This window comes from Bubalus kerabau, chromosome 8 (assembly GCF_029407905.1).
Source record: "Bubalus kerabau isolate K-KA32 ecotype Philippines breed swamp buffalo chromosome 8, PCC_UOA_SB_1v2, whole genome shotgun sequence".
Lineage (NCBI taxonomy): Eukaryota > Metazoa > Chordata > Mammalia > Artiodactyla > Bovidae > Bubalus > Bubalus kerabau.
Window position 1 is genome coordinate 40564101 of NC_073631.1, and position 19784 is coordinate 40583884.

The 19784-nt window shown below is 39.5% G+C and overlaps 1 protein-coding gene across 2 annotated transcripts in view; it reads left to right on the top strand.

Annotated features, from left to right (window-relative positions):
- The window catches only part of PCLO (piccolo presynaptic cytomatrix protein), a 396812-nt gene that overhangs the window by 204677 nt on the left and 172351 nt on the right, over positions 1 to 19784 (top strand). For both annotated transcript variants that reach the window (XM_055590106.1, XM_055590107.1), the window contains exons 5-6: positions 1966 to 7054; positions 7424 to 9438. In XM_055590106.1, the coding sequence (XP_055446081.1) occupies positions 1966 to 7054; positions 7424 to 9438 (7104 nt within the window). The remainder of the gene's footprint in view (positions 1 to 1965; positions 7055 to 7423; positions 9439 to 19784) is intronic.

Consider the following 19784-nt stretch of genomic DNA (forward strand, 5'->3'; position numbering starts at 1 on the left):
TCCAGACACTTTATCTTAGACCCACAGACCTGTAGAACAGCATCTTTGCAGACATATTCCACCTTATAATATGGAGAGGAAGTCAGTTAGGTGAAAAATCATCATAGCATCATCATAGGTAAATGATGATTGAATCTCATGAGGAATATAGAGGAAAGAAACCAGGAGGGAGAAGTTGGTAGAACATAACACTGAGAAAAGAAGGAAAGCATGAACACATCCAGAAGGGCATATAAGGGGGATTGTAGGGTAGGGATTTTGATATTTATGCATTTCAGTCTTCTGTCCAGTGTATCTTAATTTCCTTTGTTATGTTGTGTATGTCTGATCCAAATCTTATTTTTGTAAAATGCCAATAGAGCCTTCAGAATTCATTGTATAAAATTAAAATCATTCTTTATTATACTCAATAAATTGTTATATATAATCATAGTTGCATTTCCTCCTTATATGTATACTTTTATTACATTGTTATGTATTATAATATGTGCAGACTCACAATAAAGAACACAAATTACACCATCAAAATTATATTATGAAGGATCATTTTCTTGACTTTTTTTTCACAAGGAGCTTAGGTCCCCACCCCTGTGGTTATGTTAGTTAGTGAAAGGTGGAAATATAGGAAAGAAAGATGTAGAAAGCATACTGGATGCAAAATGTTGTGCTCTGGTATTGTGTGAGATGTGAGCAGTCACAATGGAGATCCCTAGAAAAACCATCTAGAAAATTTATGAGAACACTGCTTCACCTGTGATTACCTGTTCAATTTGTAGCTCTTAAGAGAAATGAACTAGTTAGTTGGGTGCTTGTCAGCCCAACTACTATGATCTCACAATGGCAGATAAGTATTCCTTTTCTAGAAAGACATCAAAAATGGTCCAGAGAAGTTAATTTGTAGTAATCCAAAGGGCAGGCATTGTTTTTTGCTTAAAAGTTGTGAAGAATGTATCAGACTATCTTTTTTAATTGTCATGTTTTAAATTCTGCAAAAGCATTTTACCCTATAATATGCTCAAGATACATCTTTATCCATAAAGACAGATATTGAAATGGAAATGAATGTAAAATGACTAGGGTAAGGTGAAGGTAAAATTTCAAGTATATTCAAGTCTGTAGACATTTATAAATAATATTTATTAAATTTCTTTGAGATGGGATGCTGAAGATATGATCTAATAACTGTAGAAAAATAACAGGTATTTCTCTTTGGCTAAAGCTTTCAGTCAGACCAATGATCACATAGCTTTTTTGAATTTTACAATTGCTAAACATTCATTTCAAGTGATACAGAGCTTAACAATTGTGATATAGAGATTAGCAATATTGATATAGAGATTAACAGTCATACCAAGTGAAATATAGCATTTTACATCTTTCAGAGTGTCTTTAAAAGGCAATGCCTTTTTGACCTCTCTATCTCAAAAAAATAAATAAATAAATAAAATCCTTTGCAGTAGGTGAGATGAATATTATTATGGTCATGTTACCTGCTTATTTCTGTTAAGTAAATATATCCCATACAGTTTATAGCCAAGTACAAAGCCCATTCTCTGATTCTTTGTTTGCCTATCCTAATAATCCAAAAGTATTAATTATGTTAAGAGAAACTTACTAAAAATTTCCTTTGGCCATTTGACTTCTTACCCAAATTAAATGTACTGAGAAAGATAATCATGTTTTTGAAGGAAAATGGTTTTGAGATATACAATGATATATCAATGAAATAAAATAAGTTGTGCTTGAGAACTGACATTTGATTAAACTTTAGTTAAATGAAAACTAACCTTAATATGTATCAACTATTTTTATTTTCTGTGCTCATAGATTTTTTTTAAAAATACTGTTATATAGTTGAAAAAGTCCTATAATTTCTCCTCAGTAATACTTATTTGAGAGTAATGGGGAGGCTGTGTTATTAGTTTACCCATGTTAAGTTTTCCTGTATCTTTTCCTCCCTGCTAGGAAAAGGAAGATGACAAATCAGACACTTCAAGTTCTCAGCAGCCGAAAAGCCCACAAGGTCTTAGTGACACAGGATATTCTTCTGATGGAATATCAAGTTCACTTGGTGAAATTCCAAGTCTTATTCCCAGTGATGAAAAGGATTTGCTCAAGGGACTCAAAAAGGACTCCTTTTCACAAGAAAGCAGCCCTTCCAGCCCCTCAGATTTGGCTAAGTTAGAAAGTACAGTCCTATCTATTTTAGAAGCTCAGGCAAGTACACTTGTTGAAGAAAAGTCAGAAAAGAAAACACAGCCCCATGAGGTTTCTCCTGAGCAGCCTAAGGACCAGCAGAAAACTCAGAGTTTAGTGGAAAAACTGGAATCTACAGTTTCAGAGGAGGAGCTCAAAGAGAGTCAAGAAGAAGGAGACACTTTTAAAAAAGAGAGCCAACAAGACATTCCTTCCAGAAAGGACCAAGAAAAGCCTGAATTTGTGGACGAGTTGGCTACAAGGAGACAGCCTTATGATTCAATTGAAGACAGTAGTGAGAGCGAAAACTCACCTGTTCCGCAAAGAAAAGGGAGGACTAGTGTTGGCTCATCAAGCAGTGATGAGTATAAACAGGAAGACAGCCAAGGATCAGGGGAAGAGGAGGACTTCATTCGAAAGCAAATCATAGAAATGAGTGCTGATGAAGATGTTTCAGATTCTGAAGACGATGAGTTCATTAGGAACCAGCTCAAAGAGATTAGCAGTAGTATAGAAAGCCAGAAGAAGGAAGAAACCAGAGGGAAGGGGAAAGGAACAGGAGGGAAACACAGGCGACTGACTCGAAAAAGTAGTGCAAGCTTTGATGACGATGCAGGAAGACGCCATTCCTGGCATGATGAAGATGATGAGACCTTTGATGAAAGTCCTGAGCTTAAATACAGAGAAACTAAAAGTCAGGAGAGTGAAGAACTTGTAGTTGCCGGAGGAGGAGGACTCCGTCGATTTAAAACAATTGAACTCAACAGCACGATAGCCGATAAATACTCTGCAGAGTCATCACAGAAAAAAACAGCTTTGTATTTTGATGACGAGCCAGAATTAGAAATGGAAAGCCTGACAGACTCTCCAGAAGATCGATCAAGGGGGGAAGGATCTTCTAGTCTTCATGCTTCCAGCTTCACTCCTGGCACATCCCCTACATCCGTTTCTTCTCTTGATGAAGACAGTGATAGTAGTCCAAGTCACAAAAAAGGAGAGAGCAAACAACAACGCAAAGCTCGACATAGATCACATGGCCCTCTTTTACCTACCATTGAAGATTCTTCAGAGGAAGAAGAATTGAGAGAAGAAGAAGAATTATTGAAGGAGCAAGAAAAGCAACGGGAATTAGAACAGCAGCAAAGAAAGAGTTCTAGTAAGAAATCAAAGAAAGACAAAGATGAACTTCGAGCTCAGAGAAGGAGGGAAAGACCAAAGACACCACCCAGTAATCTCTCTCCCATCGAAGACGCGTCTCCAACAGAAGAATTACGTCAGGCTGCAGAAATGGAGGAGCTCCATCGATCTTCATGTTCTGAATATTCACCTAGCATAGAGTCAGACCCAGAAGGCTTTGAAATAAGCCCAGAAAAAATAATCGAAGTACAAAAAGTTTATAAATTGCCCACAGCTGTGTCTTTATACTCACCGACAGATGAGCAATCTATTATGCAGAAAGAAGGTGGCCAAAAGGCATTAAAAAGTGCTGAGGAGATGTATGAAGAAATGATGCATAAAAGCCAGAAATATAAAGCTTTTCCAGCTGCAAATGAACGAGATGAAATGTTTGAAAAAGAGCCTTTGTATGGTGGGATGCTAATAGAAGATTATATTTATGAGTCTTTAGTAGAAGACACATACAATGGTTCAGTTGACAGCAGTCTGCTCACAAGGCAAGAAGAAGAAAATGGATTTTTGCAGCAGAGAGGGAGAGAGCAAAAAATGAGACTTCCAGAACAGATTTATGAAGATCCCATGCAGAAAATCACAGACCTCCAGAAAGAGTTTTATGAGTTAGAAAATTTACATGCTGTTTTGCCTCAAGAAGACATCGTTTCAAGTTCTTTTATCATCCCAGAAAGTCATGAGATTGTCGATCTGGGTAGTATGGTAACTTCTACCAGTGAAGAAAAAAAATTATTAGATGCTGATGCTGCCTATGAAGAACTCATGAAAAGACAACAGATGCAGTTAACACCTGGATCTAGTCCAACCCAGCCCCTCATCAGAGATGATATGACAGAGTCCACTGTGGACTTTGATAGGGTACCTGATGCATCTTTGACATCAAGTGTTCTCTCTGGAGCATCTCTTACAGATTCAACCAGCAGCACAACACTCTCCATCCCAGATGTTAAAATAACCCAACATTTTTCAGCAGAAGAAATTGAGGATGAATATGTGACTGATTATACAAGAGAAATTCAAGAGATAATTGCTCATGAATCACTGATTTTGACCTATTCTGAACCTTCAGAATGTGCTACATCAGTGCCACCCTCTGACACACCCTCTCTCACATCATCTGTTTCTTCAGTTTGTACCACAGATAGCTCCTCACCCATTACTACCCTGGATAGCATGACCACAGTTTATACTGAGCCAGTGGACATTGTAGCTAAATTTGAAGATGCTGAGGAAATTTCTTCATCAACATATTTCCCAGGCAGCATTATTGACTATCCAGAAGACATAAATATACCTTTAGATCAGACAACCATACAGGATGGTAGAACTAGTAAAGATCACATTGTGATTTCCTTATCTGATATAGAACCTTCTCTCATAGAATCTGTAGGAACTAAACTCGGGGGGCTAATTGCTGACACTGTTTCTACTGACTTATCTATATCTGAAAAAGATGCAGCGAAGAAGGCCAGAAAGGAAACAGGGGATGGACTTATTCTGGAAGTTTTGGAAGCTTATAGAGATAGTAGGAAGGAGTCTGAGGCTGAACTGACAGAAATTAGCTTACCTGACACTGTGTTTGATCAGACACCTTCTTCTGTAAAAACTCTAACAATGAAGGAGCAGGTTTCAACGACATGCTTTTTACCTGAAGAGGTTTTGGGTCAAGCAAAACCTGCATCTCAGCTACCATCTGGCACTCCTCCCATTTTCTCTCTTCCAACTAAAACTCGTCCATTCCTTCGAAGTTCTTCTTTGGACGTATCAGCCCAACCCCCTCCTCCTCCTCCTCCCCCTCCTCCACCTCCTCCCCCTCCCCCTCCTCCTCCTCCCCCACCTCTTCCTCCACCAACCTCACCTAAACCAACTATTCATCCTAGAAAAAAGTTAGCGGTTACAGCTCCAGTGAGTGCAACTACAGCAGCTACATCTCTAGTAGATTCTGTTACTACAGTGGAGACCACGTCTGCTCCCAGAAGTGATGGGTTACCTATGACAAAAGTGTATACCACTGCACCTCCTCCTGTTCCTCCTAAGCCATCTTTAATTCCATCTGGACTTGTATTTACACATAGACCCGAACCAAGCAAACCTCCACTTGCTCCTAAACCAGCAGTTCCTCAACCTCCAATCACTACCCCAAAACTAACAGATACATACCCCAAACCAACAGGTCTACCTTTAACTACAAGTATGACATTAAATTTAGTGACATCAGCAGACTATAAATTGCCTTCCCCTACCTCTCCACTTTCCCCTCACTCTAACAAGTCCTCGCCAAGATTTTCCAAGTCTCTTATGGAAACTTATGTGGTTATCACATTGCCATCTGAACCTGGCACTCCAACAGATTCTTCACCTAGTCAAGCTATTACCAGTTGGCCATTGGGATCACCCCCCAAAGATCTGATTTCCATGGAACCAGTATTTTCTGTAGTTCCTCCTATGACAGCTGCGGAAATATCAACTTCTTCACAACAGAGCCTGTACATCTCCAGAGCTTTGGAGACCTTTGCTGCTATCCCGGTCACAACACTGTCTTCATTTCAAGCAACTTCAGCTTCAGTTACACAGTTTCACCCAACTGAAGTTTCCAAGGCTGAGGTTCCAACAGCAAGAAGTACAGTCCCTAGTGTTGGTCTCAGCAGTGTCTCTATATCCTTTCCTCCAGAACCTCTTGCTCTAGATCACCTCCGTTTAGAGAAGCAGCAGCATAAAGAAGATGTCCAGTTGCAACTTGTTGGTGATGCCATTGACCTGCGTACAGTACCCAAAGTAGATGTTAAAGTAACTGAAAAATGTATGGATCTTTCTGCCTCTGCAGTGGATGTGAAGAGGCAGACCACAACAAGTGAAATGTATGGGAGACAAATTAGTGCTGTCCAACCCTCAATTATAAATCTCAGTGCAACTTCATCAGGCGTGACTCCTATATCCCTGGTTACCGAGACAGTGACTGTTGTTACGTGCACAGCTACTGCAAGTTACACCACAGGCACAGAAAGCCTAGTGGGTCTAGAACTTGCAACAGCAGCACCACTCCAGCTTACTACATCAAAGCATGTGGAGCCACTATACAGAGTACCAAGTGGCCAGACCTTTCCTACAATTAGGGAGGAAGCACCAATAAACTTATCTTTAAGTACTTCTGCACACCCAGTGACATCAGCTCCTACAAAACCTGTTACCGCACCTCCTGTTGGTGTCACAAATGGATGGACTGATAGCTCCACATCCCAGAGCATCACTGATGGGGAAGTAGTGGATCTCAGTACCTCCAAAACTCATAGAACAGTTGTAACAATGGATGAAGCTTCTTCAAATGTGGTGACTAAAATAATAGAAGATGATGAAAAACCTGTTGATCTGACCGCAGGAAGAAGAGCCGTGTGCTGTGATGTGGTTTATAAGTTACCCTTTGGAAGAAGCTGCACAGCACAGCAGCCTGCAACCACTCTTCCTGAAGATCGTTTTGGTTATAGGGATGATCACTATCAATATGATCGATCAGGGCCATATGGTTATAGAGGGATTGGGGGAATGAAACCTTCCATGTCTGACACTAATTTAGCAGAAGCTGGACATTTTTTCTATAAAAGTAAGAATGCTTTTGATTATTCTGGAGGAACTGATGCAGCAGTAGATCTTACTTCAGGGAGAATTACTACAGGTCAGTATGATGTAGCAACAGACCTTTCTTTGAAATATCATGGTGTTCCTCATCTCATTTCAGGATGACAATGTGGTCTTATTTCCAATTTTGTTATTTTTTATCTTTCTTTGGATGTTTTGGCAATATATTTTGGAGTACATGGGCATTTTTGTTTCTCCACTTTTTTTTTTAAATTTGTTCCACCCAAAGTCGCCTGCATGTGCCTGCATGTTCAACATTGCTTTTATTCTGCACCTGAGTAGGTTAATAACCTGTGGATTTGCATGCAGTCCTGTTCATTATGTTCTTCAAGACTGAGAGGGCTTTCCAACCCCAAAAACATCATTCATTCTAGGAACTGGACTATAACTCTCCCCTGTATTTCAGGTGAGGTAATGGATTATTCAAGCAAGACTACAGGTCCATATCCAGAAACTCGACAAGTCATTTCAGGAGTTGGGATTAGTACCCCACAGTATTCCACAGCAAGAATGACTCCACCTCCAGGACCCCAGTATGGTGTGGGCAGTGTTTTGAGGTCGTCTAATGGGGTTGTCTATTCTTCAGTAGCAACTCCAATTCCTTCCACGTTTGCTATCACCACACAGCCTGGCTCCATTTTCAGCACCACCATGAGGGATTTATCTGGTGTGCACACAAATGATGCCGTGACTTCCTTGTCCGCCCTGCACCAAAGCCAGCCCATGCCTAGATCCTATTTCCTAACAACTGGTGCATCTGAAACAGACATTGAAGTCACTGGTATTGATATCAGTGCCAGTTTGCAGACTATCACTATGGAGACTCTCACAGCTGAGACAATAGACTCAGTTCCCACCCTGACCACAGCGTCTGAAGTATTTTCTGAAGTGGTGGGAGAGGAAAGTGCGCTTTTAATCATCCCCGAGGAAGATAAGCAACAACAACAGCTAGACTTGGAGCGTGAGCTCTTGGAACTGGAAAAGATCAAGCAACAGCGTTTTGCTGAGGAGTTGGAGTGGGAACGGCAGGAGATTCAAAGGTTCCGAGAACAGGAAAAGATCATGGTTCAAAAGAAGCTGGAGGAGCTGCAGTCAATGAAGCAGCACCTCCTCTATCAGCAAGAAGAGGAGCGGCAAGCCCAGTTCATGATGAGGCAGGAGACGTTAGCGCAGCAACAGTTGCAGCTGGAACAGATCCAACAGCTGCAGCAACAGCTTCACCAGCAGCTGGAGGAGCAGAAGATTCGCCAGGTCTACCAGTATAACTATGACCCTTCTGGAACTGCCTCTCCACAGACCACTGCAGACCAGGCCATCCTGGAAGGTCAGTATGTTGCCCCAGAAGGTGGTCAGTTCTGGGCAACCGAAGATGCAACCACCACAGCCTCAGCTGTGGTGGCAATTGAAATACCACAGAGCCAGGGATGGTACACAGTTCAGTCTGATGGGGTGACTCAGTACATTGCCCCACCTGGCATCCTGAGTACTGTTTCAGAAATACCTCTGACAGATGTAATCGTCAAAGAGGAGAAACAACCCAAGAAGAGAAGTTCTGGAGCTAAAGTCCGTGGCCAGTACGACGAGATGGGGGAAAATCTGGCAGATGACCCCCGCTGCTTTAAAAAGATAGTGGACAGTGGGGTACAGACTGATGATGAAGATTCAGCAGATCGGAGTTATGTGAGTAGGAGAAGGAGAACTAAAAAGAGTGTTGATACAAGTGTCCAAACGGATGACGAAGATCAGGATGAATGGGACATGCCTACTAGATCTAGGAGGAAAGCTCGTGTAGGGAAATATGGTGACAGCCCTGCAGAGGCGGACAAGGCCAAAGCCCCTTCCAAAGTCTCCAGCATAGCCGTTCAAACAGTAGCAGAGATATCTGTGCAAACTGAACCAGTTGGAACCATAAGAACACCTTCGATACGGGCACGCGTGGATGCCAAGGTAGAAATAATTAAACACATTTCAGCACCTGAAAAGACTTACAAAGGGGGCAGTTTAGGATGTCAAACAGAAGCAGATTCAGACACACAAAGTCCTCAATATCTGAGTGCCACCTCTCCACCCAAAGACAAGAAACGCCCAACACCTTTAGAAATTGGTTATTCATCTCACCTCCGGGCAGATTCCACACTACAGCTGGCTCCTTCCCCACCCAAATCTCCAAAAGTCCTTTATTCTCCCATCTCACCACTTTCACCAGGCAAAGCCTTAGAATCAGCCTTTGTACCTTATGAGAAACCCCTCCCTGATGATATAAGTCCACAAAAAGTACTGCATCCAGATATGGCTAAAGTTCCCCCAGCAAGTCCTAAGACAGCCAAGATGATGCAGCGCTCCATGTCTGACCCCAAGCCTCTGAGTCCAACAGCAGACGAAAGTTCCAGGGCTCCTTTTCAGTATACCGAGGGCTACACGGTAAGAGTGCTTCTTTTCAGTTAGAAGACAATGGCTGAGTTGATGTTAACTGTGTGTTTGCAGAGTTTAGGAGGCCGTGACACTCCTGGTACCTAATTCTAAATTTCAGTGAGGACTATTTCATTAGAAAATTTAGGGCGGGGGCGGGGGGAGGTGGGGAGTGGTAAGCAGAAAAGTATACATCCATGTAGAAATACAAAGAAAAAAAAAGACAAAATGAGAAAAGTGTGCATTATTTTGTGATAAATGAGATTGAACATTTTGTTCTAATTTTGAAATCTCCCAAGTGTCAATTGTAGGCTGATTTCAGTGAATATAACTAATATTCATATATGATAGAATAAGTATTGAATAAATAGATAAGGCAAAGGATGACCAAAAATTTAAACCCATGGATACTGGAATTCTTAGTGGGAGGATCCTTGAAGATCATTTAATCAATCTATTCTTCCTTCTGCCAGAATGTTAATCTTTGCTGCTCAAAATAAAGCATTTCTAGGACATAAAGTACCCACTCCAGTGTTCTTGCCTGAAGAATCACAGGGACGGGGGAGCCTGGTGGGCTGCCATCTATGGGGTCGCACAGAGTCGAACACGACTGAAGCGACTTAGCAGCAGCAGCAGCAGCAGCAGGGTATAAAGTGTAGTTTAACCTTCATAGTTCATCCACGCTTATTTTGTTTCTGGCAATTTTCTGAATCTAATGTCAGGTAAGCCTTAATCTTAGTGCTTACAGAAGAAAAATTAATTTTTATGTTTCTTCAAATAGGTTTAATTGTTAATTATTTAAGTTTAATAATTTGAGTGTACTTAAAATATGCTTCAAAGTGAAAGGAACATATATAGGAATGTTGGACATATTTGTGAAGATCTCTGTAACTGGGAACAAGGAATGTTAATAATCAGGTAAAAAGCAGGTTATCTACTTCAAGAAAACCTAATATGTATCATTAGAAGGTTATTAATAAAGTAATAGTTCTATTGAAAACAAGATTTATGTTTATATTAAAAGTTCCCCTAATTACACTGCTTTCTAAACTCTAGATCTTAAAACCCTGAAGCTTTTAAATAGGTTTTTCTGAGAAATTACTGTATTGCGACTGACCCAAATGTGTTTAACACTGGCTGTGGGCTGAAAAATGTGCCATTATATGTAACTGTAAGCCAATTTTTAGGTATATAGGCATATTAATAGTTATACTAATAAATTAAAATTCTTATCTAAGTGTTCCAGTTTCGTAGGGGCATTTTGTTATTATGGACTTTCTCAAAAAGAGTGTATAAACTGTCTTCATTGGGGGGGATAGAGGTCATAAATTTTTTTTTTAATTTACTTATCATAACTTGTAAGTCAGGGAACCACTTCTACATTAAGATTTCATTCAGTTTCTGTGTATGGCTTTGTTTCTAGAAATAAATATATTGAGAGAAATATTTTTAACTTAGTTGTAATGTATAGGTATTTATTTTTACATCAGTGACCTATGAATTCACCTAAAGAGTTATCTAGAAATCTTTGAAAATACATTTTTAGCAGTATTTTAAAGTTATACTCAAGACTTCTGTCACAGAAAGAACAGCCTTCTCCACGTGGTGTATTGACCATTAATTTAACATTTCACCCTATACTCTTAATTCAAATGAACACAGGTATAGAAGAGATTCAGGGTGTCAATATTTTTCCTCACAGTATTCTCTTGGGTTTTAGAAGTATGAAATGAAAGATACAATGGGTTGTATGTATTGTATTATTGATTGTAATGGTGATGTTTTTTAACTATCTAATCCTAGAAGAAGTTGGATAGAATTACCAAATAATACTCTGAGCCTGAAAAATCCTAAGTGTATTGAGCTTTGGAACACAACCCAGTAGTTCCTTTTTCTAAGTGGTCACACTCAGTGCAGGCTTCAATATGGAATAATTGTATACCAACTCAAAAATACTGTTTTATTCCATGTGTAAGGTAGACCATTTTATATACAGGCAGTGTTCTTAGCACTTTAGATACTCTGATTTAAGACAGGAATTTTATAATTTATTTCTTGGAAAATTTCTAAACATTCCTTGTGTTCATTTTAAACTAAAACCAGTCTCTCAATTATAAACACAAATTACTAAATATTAGTTGTACTGAAAAGAATAATCTAAGTGATATTCATGGTGATGCAAGTTTGTTTAGCTCAGTAATTTCCATATTGTTAATTTTCTCAAACCAATAAAATTGAAAAAAAAAATTATACCATCCAATCAACATTGAGACAACATAGTAACACATATAATTCAACATGAAAGATCAGTTTTATACAGCAAGACATTCTGTAGTCAGTTCTCTTCCTGAAAGTACCAAGAAATGTTTCAAGGGAGGAAGTTCTCAAACAGGAAGGTGAGATCTCTGTTGGACCATGAAGAACAAAATGGAAGTCATTCTAGAGGAAACAGATATACAAGGGTTCAGACTGATGAACAGACAGAAAACAAAGAGGAGGAGAAAAGGATTTACTGTAAATGAAAGATAAGTAAGGGACAGGTGCCAGGGGATCTAATTTGCTGAGTTCAGGTTTGGTTTTACTTCCCTTGCCTGTGGGGAGCCTAACCCAACCCACCATCATTTTTTATTTACACTATGTCCTAGGCCCTGGACTCCTCCACTCTTGCCTTCCTTACTGCTACTGCTGCTAAGTCGCTTCAGTCGTGTCTGACTCTGTGCGACCTCATACACGGCAGCCCACCGGGCTCCCCCGTCCCTGGGATTTCTCCAGGCAAGAACACTGGAGTGGGTTGCCATTTCCTTCTCCAATGCATGAAAGTGAAAAGTAAAAGTGAAGTCGCTCAGTCATGTCCAACTCTTTGTGACCCCATAGACTGCAGTCTACAAGGCTCCTCTGTCCATGGGATTTTCCAGGCAAGAGTACTGGAGTGGGGTGCCATTGCCTTCTCTGGCCTTCCTTACAGTCTGTTCTCTAAACTGCACCTCTAAACTGATTTTCTAAAGTTTACATCAGATTATTTCACACACTCTCAAGTAGATTCTCAGAAATTCATCAGGGTATATTAGAGATATCTTAGCAAGGACCCTTGTGATCTGGTCTCTGCTTGTCTCACAGCCTCATTGGTCACTCTCCACATTTACCACTCCTTCTCACTCTGCTCCAACCACTGACCTTGCTGGTCTTTGGGTATGCTTCATCCCCACCCAGGAAGCCTGTTAGGAGCTGTCTCTCCCCAGATGGTTGTCTGACTCACTCCTGTGTACAGATTTCTGGTTAAATTTCACTTCCACAGAAAAGCTCTCCTTACTTCAGTCTCTAAATAAACCTATCACCTTGAATTCCTGCACCCTCCAAACATGTATATTAATGTGTTAGTACATATTTAATCAAATCATCTACTCTATCCTGTAGAACATAACCTCTACAAAAGCAGGAACTTTGTTTTGTTAGCTGCTATAATCCAAGAGCCTAGAACAGCACCCAACACAAAGCAAGCCTTCAATATTTGTTGAATAAATGTATTAAAGGAAGGATTGCATGGAAGCAGTGGGTTAAGACATGCATTAAAAGACTCCAGCTGGTTACCTTTCCATTATCACAGTCTAGACCCATCCTGGAGAAGGCAATGGCAACCCACTCCAGTGTTCTTGCCTGCAGAATCCCAGGGATGGTGGAGCCTGTTGGGCTGCCGTCTATGGGGTCGCACAGAGTCAGACATGACTGAAGTGACTTAGCAGACCCATTCTAGCAAGTCCTTTTGATAATCTGTACTGATACTTCCTATACTTAAAGTGTTAGTTCCACTTTGGTTTCATATAGATATTTGCACCGCTGAGCACAAGTTAAACAGTATTTAGCTATTAGACAGTCCAGATGCCTTACAGATGAACAAAGCCCAGAGTAGGCTAGTGCCTTTATCATGATTCCTTAATGAACCTGTAACCTGGCCAACTAATACAGTGTTTCAGGTTTAAAAATAAAATAAAATTTAAAAAAATAAATAAAAAGAATGCTCAACTTGCACTTCGCAGTTATTCTCTATTTGTCTCTTCTGAGGCTTATGGGACATTTTCTGATTTTGTTGTTTTTGTTTGTTTTTTGCTAATTCAGTACCATGCTTTGTGTCTGTCTTTTTATCTTGTCATTTCCTCTGTTCTCCCCCAAATTCTAATTTAAACCCCTGTCAATAAGGTTTATTCATTTTTTAGCTTGCTTGCATTCTCTCATTATCACATTCATCCATTCATTGGTCTTTTTTAAACACTGTGGTAAACTCTGTAAAACATACAGGATAAGGCAGAGTTCATGCCTGACCTCCCACCACTGTGATCATTTTGTTCTCCTTGCCCCACTGTTGTATTCATTTGCTAGGGCTCTTGTAATAAGGTACCACAAACTCGGTAAGTTAAGCCACAAAAATGTGCTGTCACACTTCTAGAGGCTATAAGTCCAAAATCATGGTGTGAGCAGGGTTCGTTCTTTCTGTTGCAGGCCTCTCCTAGCTTCTGCTAGCCTCCAGCATTCTTTGTCTTACAGAAGGTGGTCTGCCTGTGTCTCTTTATATTGTCTTCCCTCTCTGTATGGCTGTCTCTACGTCCAAATTTCCCCTCTTATCAGACGCTGGTCTTATTGATTAGGTCAGCACTAAAGATCTGTTTTAACTTGATTACCTGTAAATATCTTGTGTCTGAGTGGTTTCACATTCTGAGGTACTAAGGATCAGCACTCCAACAAAGCTTGGTGTTTTTGTTTTGCTTTGTTTTTTAACCAATGAGACACATCAAAGCACTGTTTTGCCCTTTTCGTTTCTTCATAGGCAAATGTGGACTGTTCTGTGGTTTGTTTGCTTTTGGTCCTCTTTCCATATGCAGTTATTTTTTTCTTAGCAGCTATCTCACAAGTTTATGGGAGACCTTTCATTATTACAAAATTCTTCCATATGAATAAAATCTCTTTCCCTGGAGTTTCCAAACATTTGTCTTAATTCTGAAATTTGGAACATCAGAGATTTAAATTTATTCCTTTCCCACTCTGTAGGAATCCAAGCATCTGAGATCCTTTAACTGATAGAGTTTTTCCATCATGGAATTGTAGTTACACTTTTGACACAGAAATTCCAAGCCAGGAGCCTGTATCATCTGGTTAGTGTTTCACTGGCACTTTGAGTTCATGCTTAACCCTAAGATATCTTATATATTTAATTGTTTAAATTAGCAAGAATTAACATAAAATCATAAAATAGTACACAGTGGGCCTAACTGGTGCAAGGAGTCATCTGACATATTTTCATTGAGTTATGTAATATTCCCCTATGTCTGCCAGAGGTGAACTGTATCTCTTTTCCAGACTTTGTCATTTTGCTATCAAAGTCACAGCCCCCAAGCTAAATTCTATTTTTGGCAACTTTATATAACCAAACACTTTTATCATGTAGTCTTCTTCCTTTTACAAATATAAAATTTTAACTCTGCGTAAAGATGAAAAAAAAATTGCCACCTTTTTCCTTGAGTTTTTCTGTTCGCTCCTCAGAAAAATTCCCAAAAGATACAACTAAAATATTCAGAAATGTACTCCTTCTCATGGGGTTGAGCTAGCTATTTAGATACCACTTGAAAATAATGTATTTTCATTCTAATTTAGAAAAAGCACAAAAAGAAATAAGCTTTTTGATTAAAAACAGTATGCACACAAAGATTTATTTCTAATTTGTATCAGTGAAACTCTTCAATTAAAATGTTTTATGGGAGCCAAATAGTTAAAAATGAGTGACCACTAGTATAGAGTTATCAAACCATCTGTAATGATTGAAAGTAACACAACCTTCCCATCCCAAGTCTGGCAATTGCAGATATCCAGTAACCTTGATTCCCTTTCCTCATGCAGGAACATTTGGCGATTTCTCTGTTTCCTCAGCAAAAACTTATTATCATTAAAGACCTTTACTTTATGGGATAGTAGAAAAAAATTCTTAAATCTCGTAGTAACTATTTGTCTTTCCTAGTTTATGGAGTATATAATGGTGCTACTCTAGGGATATTAGATTCCTGTTCTTTATAGCCATTTTAAATTTATTCCTTTTGGGTATTGAGGCCATTCTTACGTGACTAGTTGAAAACCACCTACCTTTCTAACACTCTGATCCTCACGCCCTTTGTGGTTTTCTCCATATCACATATTGTCAAAAGTACAGTGTCTTTTCCTTTATTATTTCATTTATTGTCTTTGCTTCCCTAACCAGAATTTATGAGTGGGGATTTTTGTTTTACATGATCACATTTTTATGTTTATTATACCCAGAAAAATGCCTGGCTCACAGTAGGTTCTCTACAACAATATATTAATATGATGAATCAAAAAAATGAACAGACCACTTTTTCCATCAAACTTCTTTTAATTTAGGTGAATTCACCAATTCCTCACTCCCACTTAAAACAAAACAACACCAAAAAAAAAAAAAAGAAAGCAAAACAAATAAATGAGATTTGATTCATACTTTCACTATACCTTTTGTGGAGTTGAGTTTTTCCTTCTGCTTTCTCCTTCTACATTTTTCTTCTTTTGATAAAAAGATGACAGTACACTTTCTAAAATATATTTCAATCCAGCATTTGTGTGTGTGGTGGGGGGAGAAGCAATTATCTCTAGCATCACATGTATGAAATTTTCATAAACCAGAGCAACAAAATGTGTTCCTCATGCCCTTTTTCTTTCACACAGCTCGGTTCAGCCGCTGAGTTGTGTCTTGCATTTTATGACCCCATGGACTGCAGCACACCAGGCTTCCCTGTTCATCACTAACTCCCGAAGCTTGCTCAGACACATATCCTTCAACTCAGTGATGCCATCCAACCGTCTCATCCTCTGTCATCCCCTTCTCCTCCTGCCTTCAATCTTTCCCAACATCGGGGTCTTTTCAAATGAGTCAGTTCTTCCCATCAGGTGGTCAAAGTATTGGAGTTTTGGCTTCAGCATCAGTCCTTCCAATGAATATGCAGGACTGATTTCCTTAGGATGGACTGGTTGGATCTCCTTGCTGTCCAAGGGACTCTCAAGAGTCTTTTCTAACACCACAGTTCAAAAGCATCAATTCTTGGGGCTCAGCTTTCTTTATAGTCCAACTCTCACATCCATACATGACTACTGGAAAAACCATAGCTTTGACTAGATGGACCTTTGTTGGCAAAATAATGTCTCTGCTTTTTAATATGCTGTGTAGGTTGGTCATATCTTTTCTTCCAAGGAGCAAGTGTCTTTTAGTTTCATAGCTGCAGTCACCATCTGCAGTGATTTTGGAGCCCAAGAAAATAGTCTGTCACTGTTTCCATTGTTTCCCCATAAATTTGCCATAAAGTGATGGGACCAGATGCCATGATCTTAGTTTTCTGAAAGTTCACTTTCAAGCCAGCTTTTCCACTCTCCTCTTTCACTTTCATCAAGAGGCTCTTTAGTTCTTCTTCTTCTTCCGTAAGGGTGGTGTCATTGAGAATGAGGTTACTGATATTTCTCCCGGCACTCTTGACTCCAGTTTGTGCTTCATCCACCCGGCATTTTGCATAATGTACTCTGCTTCCATTGTGGCTCAGCTGGTAAGATATCTGCCTGCAGTGCAGGAGACCTGGGTTCAATCCCTGGGTTGGGAAGATTCCCTGGAGAAGAGAAAGGCTATCCACTCCAGTATTCTGGCCTGGAGAATTCTATGGACTGTACAGTCCATGGGGGTCACAAAGAATTGGACATGACTGAGCAACTTTCCCTTTCACTTTTAAGCAGGGTGACAGTATACAACCTTGACTACTCCTTTCCCTATTTGGAACCAGTCTGTTGTTCCTTGTTCAGTTCTAACTGTTGCTTCTTGACCTGCATACAGATTTCTCAGGAGGCAGGTAAGATAATCTGGTATTCCCATCTCTTTAAGAATTTTCTACAGTTTGTTGTGATCTACACAGTCAATGGTTTTGGCTTAGTACTTTTACACAGTGAGACTTTTTGCATCATGACCCCAAATGATCAAGAACACCAAAAAAGAAAATGTAGAATGTTCTCTACAAAATCAGGAGAGAAAGTAACAGCCATTGAAAGACCTAGCAGTGTACTCTCAAAGAATTTTTTCAGAGCTAGACATATCCTTTACAATTTATCTGTCTTAAAAAAAGATTTTTCTATCAAAAAAGAAATATATTTCAGAAATAGCACATGTTTTATCAGTAGTGATACATGCAACTTTTTGCACTAAAATAAGCTACATTTAAAATGTTTCACCTTTATCGGGTCTTAAAAATACAAAACCTGCCAAGTGTTACAGCTGATTTTTCCTACCCTCAGACTTGTTGAACAATTTTAGAACTTTTTGGTAATAGGCAAATTCCTTATTAAAATATTTTTGTTCCAGAGTTTAAGCCAGGATCCTATTGCAAAGCAGATGGTATTCATGAGCTGATTTTTACAAGAATATGTTTTGCTTCACTGATTGCTGTTTTGATAGCTATTTTTAAGATTTTTGGAACCCTTTAATGTCTATTTCAGAGAGTAATTTCCATAACCTAAATTGAGAAATTTTATTTCTGTCAATTTTATTTCTGTCAGAATGTACAGATTTAAGAAACAATGACTGTGATGGCCAAATGTGATTTGAAGAATAATATTTTTTAGTGGTTGTTTTTCATTATTCTCTTTGGAAAGCAACATAAATCAGTCTATTAAAACTGAGTTTGATGAAATAAGCTATTTTATAAAGGTACTATTTACATACATGAGAGAAAAGGTACTCATTTATTAAAGACAGGCTTTCTAAATAGTAGTTCAGTTGAGTTCAGTCACTCAGTCGTGTCTGACTCTTTGCGACCCCATGGACTGCAGCACACCAGGCTTCCTTCCATGCTTCCCTGTCCATCACCAACTCCTGGACAGAGCTTATGCAAACTCATGCCCATTGAGTCTGTGATGCCGTCCAACCATCTCATCCTCCCTCTTCCCCTTCTTCTCCCACCTTCAATCTTTTCCAGCATCAGGGTATTTTCAAGTGAGTCAGTTCTTCACATCAGGAGACCAGACTTTGGAGCTTCAGCATCAGTCCTTCCAATGAATATTCAGGACTGATTTCCTTTAGGATGGACTGGTTGGATCTCCTTGCAGTCCAAGGCACTTTCAAGAGTCTTCTCCAACACCATAGGTCGAAAGCATCAATTATTCAGCACTCAGCTTTCTTTATAGCCCCACTCTCACATCCATACATGACTACCAGAAAAAACACAGCTTTGACTAGATGGACCTTTGTTTGCCAAGTAATGTCTCTGCTTTATAATATGCTGTCTAAGTTGGTCATAGCTTTTCTTCCAAGGAGCAAGCGTCTTTTAGTTTCATAGCTGCAGTCACCATCTGCAGTGATTTTGGAGCCCAAGAAAATAAAATCTGTCACTGTTTCCATTGTTTCCCCATCAATTTGCCATGAAGTGATGGGACCAGATGCCATGATCTTAGTTTTCTGAAAGTTCACTTTCAAGCCAGCTTTTCCACTCTCCTCTTTCACTTTCATCAACAGGCTCTTTAGTTCTTCCTTGCTTTCAGCCATAAGGATAATGTCATCTGCATATCTGAGGTTATTGATATTTCTCCTGGCAATCTTGATTCCAGCTTGTGCTTCATCCAGTCCAGCATTTCTCATGATGTAATCTGAATATAAATTAAATAAGCAGAGTGACAATATATAGCCTTGATGTACTCCTTTTCCTATTTGGAACCAATCTGTTGTTCCATGTCCAGTTCTTTTTGACCTGTTGCTTTTTGACCTGCATACAGATTTCTCAGGAGGCAGGTAAGGTGGTCTGGTATTTCCATCTCTCTAAGAATTTTCCACAGTTTGTTGTAATCCACACAGTCAAGGCTTTGGCATAGTCAATAAAGCAGAAGTAGATGTTTTTCTGGAACTGTCTCACTTTTTCAGTGATCCAACAAATGTTGGCAACTTGATCTCTGGTTCCTCTGCCTTTCTAAAGCCAGCTTGAACATCTGGAAGCTCATGGTTTACATACTGTTGAAGCCTGTCTTGGAGAATTTTGAGCATTACTTTGCCAGCGTGTGAGATGAGTGCAATTGTGTGGTAGTTAGAGCATTCTTTGCCATTGCCTTTCTTTGGAATTGGAATGAACACTGACCTTTTCCAGTCCTATGGCCACTGCTGAGTTTTCCAAATTGGCTGGCATATTGAGTGCAGAACTTTCACGGCATCATCTTTAAGATTTGAACTAGCTCAACTGGAATTCCATCACCTTCACTAGCTTTGTAGTGATGCTTCCTAAGGCTCACTTGACTTCACATTCCAGGACGTCTGGCTCTAGGTGAGTGATCACACCATCGTG